We start from the raw sequence: 4965 nt of genomic DNA on the forward strand, positions 1-4965 counted from the left end.
AAATAATTAAGCCAAAGCAAACACAAAGATTTACTGGGTTCGGAGCCTTTGGCGACTCCTACTCCAAGGCCCGCATGCAAGCGTGCTTTCGATGGACAATCACTAATAATTTGAAAAGTTTGATTACAAATTAAGTACAGGAATTAATTAGGGAAAAAAAAACTGACAATAAATAAAAAAACAGAAACAGAAATAGCACTTTTGTCGGAGAGCTTTCGCAGCGTCGCAGGAGCACAGAGGAGTAAATCTTTCGTTGTTGTGTTGAGTTTCAGCCTTTACCCTCCTTATATAGGAGGTTCGTGTTGGGGTTGCAAGTTTGCAAACATAGTCCCATATTGGAAACACATGGGAAAGATCATGGGTTTATAAGAGAAAAAATATCTCCATTGGCATGAGGCCTTTTGGGGAGAGCCCAAGAGCAAAACCATGAGAGCTTAGGCCCAAAGTGGACAATATCATATCATATCATTATGGAGATATCTAAAATTCTTTTCGATCCTACAATTGGTATCAGAGCTCGGACTGCCAGAAGGTTTAACCGCCGACTGTGCACAAGAGCTATGGTCTGATTGAGCCATATGGGTACAATATTGACCTCGAACAAAGAAAGTGAGGGCTCCTATGTTCGGATCAAGAGGACCAGACACCAGGCAGGAAGTCCTAGTAAGTCGGGTGGACCGAGGGACAGGAAGACCTGGTGGGTCGAGGATCGGACGTGGGAAGTCTATGGTCCTTTGTTTGAGGGGGGATTGTTGGGGTTGCAAGGTTGCAAACATAGTCCCATATTGGAAACACATGGGAAAGATCATGGGTTTATAAGAGAAAAGATATCTCCATTGGCATGAGGCCTTTTGGGGAGAGCCCAATAGCAAAACCATGAGGGCTTAGGCCCAAAGTGGACAATATCATGCTATTGTTGAGATATCTAAATTCTTTTCGATCCAACAGTTCGGGGCGCCCGGATCCCTTCGGGCGCCTTGAATATGACGTAGCAAACCCAACCAGGATGGTCCACGTGGCAAGATAACGTTGAGGATAGAAATTTGCCTCCAAGCATCCGGATCCATCCCGGGTGCACGAACCCTGGTTTTCCAGCAACTTCCTTCCTACAAGAAAATGTTAGTCCGGAGGCAAACATACGATATATATCCTGCAAAACAACGTGTTAGCACAGTTTAAAACCAACAAGTAGAGTATTAGCTAGATTTTGTCTCCTCGAGACCGGAATCTAGTCACGATCTCGACTTAAATATCCGAAATGGGTTTAAGCCAGATCGACACCTAATGTTCCCTTCCCAGAAACGCGTCCTCACAGTCACTCCCCTCCAGTGACTTACCTCCACTAACCTGCCAGACGCCCGATCAGCCATTCGACTCGTCTAGGCTTCGTGCCAGCTATCCGGTCAGCCCGTCGACCTAGCTGGACTTCGTGCCAAACGTCCGGTCAGCCCATCGACCCGTTTAGACTTCATGCCAGCTATCCAGTCAGCCCGTCGACCTAGCTGGGTTTCGTGCCAGACATCAGGTTAGCCCATTGACCTGTCTGGGTTTCTCCTGCGCACTCGGTCAGAGTGTTAGATAACAACGAAACTAACTTAACCTGTTTTGTCATTCATCAAAACTTGAGTTAGACCGTTAGTGCTAACCGCACCAACAGTATCATGAGTTTGTCCACAGACAGTGGCCCTAACTGCCCACTAGATCAGATAGTGATAGCATGAGTTGCGTGCTATTAAAACTTGATATATGTTTGTTATGTGCTTGTTATGTGTTTGCTTTATGCAGGCAATTTATTGGTTATACTTGCTGGAGCAGGTTAGTGATGAGTTATATTGTTGTTTATGGTTTGATTAGAAGATGATTTTATGTTGGTACTCTTACTTTGATAGTAAGTATTTATTACCTGAGATTGCATCCTTTGATCCTCTTATGTATAGTAGCATGCGCTATCTTCTTATACCCACTGAGTTATTGTACTCACTACCCCTTATTTTTCCTATATTTCTAGGTTTGTAGGTAGAGGATGTGTCATATCGTTCAAAGGTCTTGGCTATCAATTCTACTCGAGTTTGGATTTTTATTCAAGTTGTTTTATTTTTTGTTATGTTGTTGTTGTTTATTATTTTCTTTCCTTCGTGGAATCGATAAGGTTTTTGTAATAATATTATAATTGTTAGTTTATGTAAATTAGTATGTTCACATGTTAATACATACATACACATAGATATTTAAAAGATTAGTATGCTTTCATTTTACGTCGATATTTAATTTACTTGATCTGAGTTTGATATCGATTATTTACTTCTCCTATTGTCATTATATGATATCATCCGATTTAACAGATAAATATACCTTTAGGGTGTAAGAATTTTATTGATATTAGAGTATGATTTGAATTCAAAAATAAAGATGAAAATAACCTTTATAGAAAGAAAAGAAAATCTAACAAAAAGAAAAAACATCCACAGAGCCTCCGAATTGAATATATCTTAAATAATATTTTTTTAAGCATGAGATTAGGTTATTACGAATTTTACCTATTAATTAATTGTATATCTTTAAAAGAGTTTTGATTTGAATGGTTAAAGTCACGTGGTTAAATCCGAAAAAAAAAATTTATGATCTACCAGAGCTCGAATCCTCCTGCATGTGTTGCCTTTTTCCCATGTATGAGTGTGTCACCCCTTCCATGTCCTATCATCGGTCATCCTTCCCTTATCCCAGTAGTGAGCAAAGCACCGCTCACCTATGTAACAGTATTCAGTAAAATAGTTATTATAAATTATAAACTCCTCTAGACTACAATGACGATCAATAAAACAAAAAAACAAACGCTCACCTCTGTAGCACCAACACTATCACTAAAATACTTACTATAAATTCTAAACCACTAGAGGCTACGATATATATGACTATCAATAAAAGGAAAAAAAAACCATTTGAACATAGTATGATCCAGAACACACGAGGGGATGATTTAAAGCGAAGTAAAATAACAAGTACTCATTATCCAAATTAAGAGTTAATATTGACAATTTGTTTGCAAATCTGATGATGCGATAACATATAATCTGTACTTGAGTACAAAAAGATTCGATGAAGCAATGAACAATTAATTTTGTGTACAAATTAAGCTAATGCTGACTGAATCATTATCAACTGTGATAAGCCATGAACTCCAGAGCTAGCCACAACTAGATTTCTATTGCAGTTGGAGGTCATAGAGTGCTCCCATGTGTTCTGGACGATCAATGAGTTGTGGATTCACACGAGAAGCGATTTGATAGAACACCTGCCATGTTAATAAGCTATCGGAGCCGGACTGATGTCGAGAGCCCACTGCTCGCTCAACTCGGACGGTAGAGGCCACCCGCTCCAATCCTCCGTAAAGCCCAGGACAATGCTTGCAAAGGTGCTTCACATCGAACACCCTTTTGCCGAAAAAGAAGTGAACGAGGTGCAAGAACTCACGAACGGTCTTTGGTAATTTGCAGTCACATGTCAGCATCTTGACTAGGAAGGCGAAGTCATAGGCGCCTTGGAAGGTAACCCAGGAGACAGGAGAAAAATGGCCAAAGGAAAGCAAGCCGGAGGTGGCCAAGTGGTGGGCGAATCTGCAAGAGTCGATGCCCCATATTTGATTCTTTTGGAAGTCGATGCCATTAGCCTTGAGCAGCTCGACGGAGGAAGGGGCGTAACGGTCGCGGTTGATGTCGAAGTCACGGAAATTAAATTCCCACACGTAACGCACACAAGTGCCGTCGCTGTAGATGGCACATGGGAGGTTGCCGGCGGCGTCGGAGAGGGTGAGACCGACCTGGACGATGCGGAGGGCCTCGACGTTGGCGCGGATCAATTCGTAGCGCTGGGGGAGGGTGAGGGTGCAGTAGGGATTTTTGGAAGCGACGACGACGCCAGGATACTCGGTGTCTAATGCGACGAAGGGGTGGAAGGGGACGGCGGAGCGGATAAGGGCGAACTCCTCGTCGAGGTTATGAGCCCACACGGAGCGAACCTCGATTCTGGTGGTGCTGGCGGCGGAAGAGGAAATTAGCATATCGTTGTTGACAACTGCGACAGCCATTATGAGTTTGATGATATTAGAAATACTAAAGTACTGGAAGCTGGAGATCGAGGAGATGTTAGGTTTCGATCGATCGAGTTGGAGTGGAAACTGAAGGGAAGGATCGGAGGAGTTTAAATAGAGCAGCAGCAAATCAAAATCAAAATCAAAGCGGGAAAATCGCAAACACACTCAACAGAATTAGTTGCTGCGAAATATTAGGAGATATATATGGAATTAATCAGGACTTTAAGTCAAGGATAAATCCAGCAGCAATTAGCGAACTCAACTAGGGGTTTAGTATTAATTAATTAATTAAAGTTGTTGCCATCGAATCATTCATTTTCTTTCTTTAATTATATTTCACGTGTATTACTTATAATTTTGTAACAAAAGGCTAGACATTATCGTTAGTGATTGAGAGAGTTATATTGTTATCGTTATGTTATTATATCTTGTCGATCATTATCTTTTATTTGTGGTTAAGAGAGTCATTAGTAACTGTTGGTATACTCTATTGACTATTATCTCTCATTTGTGGTTGAGAGAATCGTCAACGATCATGATACACATGAATGTCCACAAGACTATTCATAGTAGAACATTGTTTTCATAGTCCATAGCTAGATAGTTACATGTCCTATTTTCCCATTAAACCATATAGTGGCGGCGTGAGTTCGCCTGTAGATGGTGGCATTTATACGCTCTGACTACCCATTAGACTAGATAGTGGTAGCATGATTCTGCCTGCAGTCAGTAGCTGAGGAGCTAGATAATTATGTCATCTTATCTTTCCACTAAACCAGATAGTGGTAGCATGAGTTTGCGCGCTGTCAGAACTTGATATATATTTGTTATGTGCTTGCTATGTGTTTACGTTATACAAGTAATTTATTGGTTAT

At 41.2% G+C, this 4965-nt stretch overlaps 1 protein-coding gene across 1 annotated transcript; it reads right to left on the reverse strand.

Annotated features, from left to right (window-relative positions):
• Positions 1–3202: 3202 nt before the first annotated feature.
• LOC122013789 (probable CCR4-associated factor 1 homolog 11) lies at positions 3203–4084 on the reverse strand. The gene has a single exon (XM_042570018.1). It carries the CDS (start codon positions 4082–4084, stop codon positions 3203–3205), a length of 882 nt encoding a protein of 293 aa, XP_042425952.1.
• Positions 4085–4965: the final 881 nt, after the last annotated feature.

This window comes from Zingiber officinale, chromosome 8B (genome assembly GCF_018446385.1).
Source record: "Zingiber officinale cultivar Zhangliang chromosome 8B, Zo_v1.1, whole genome shotgun sequence".
Lineage (NCBI taxonomy): Eukaryota > Viridiplantae > Streptophyta > Magnoliopsida > Zingiberales > Zingiberaceae > Zingiber > Zingiber officinale.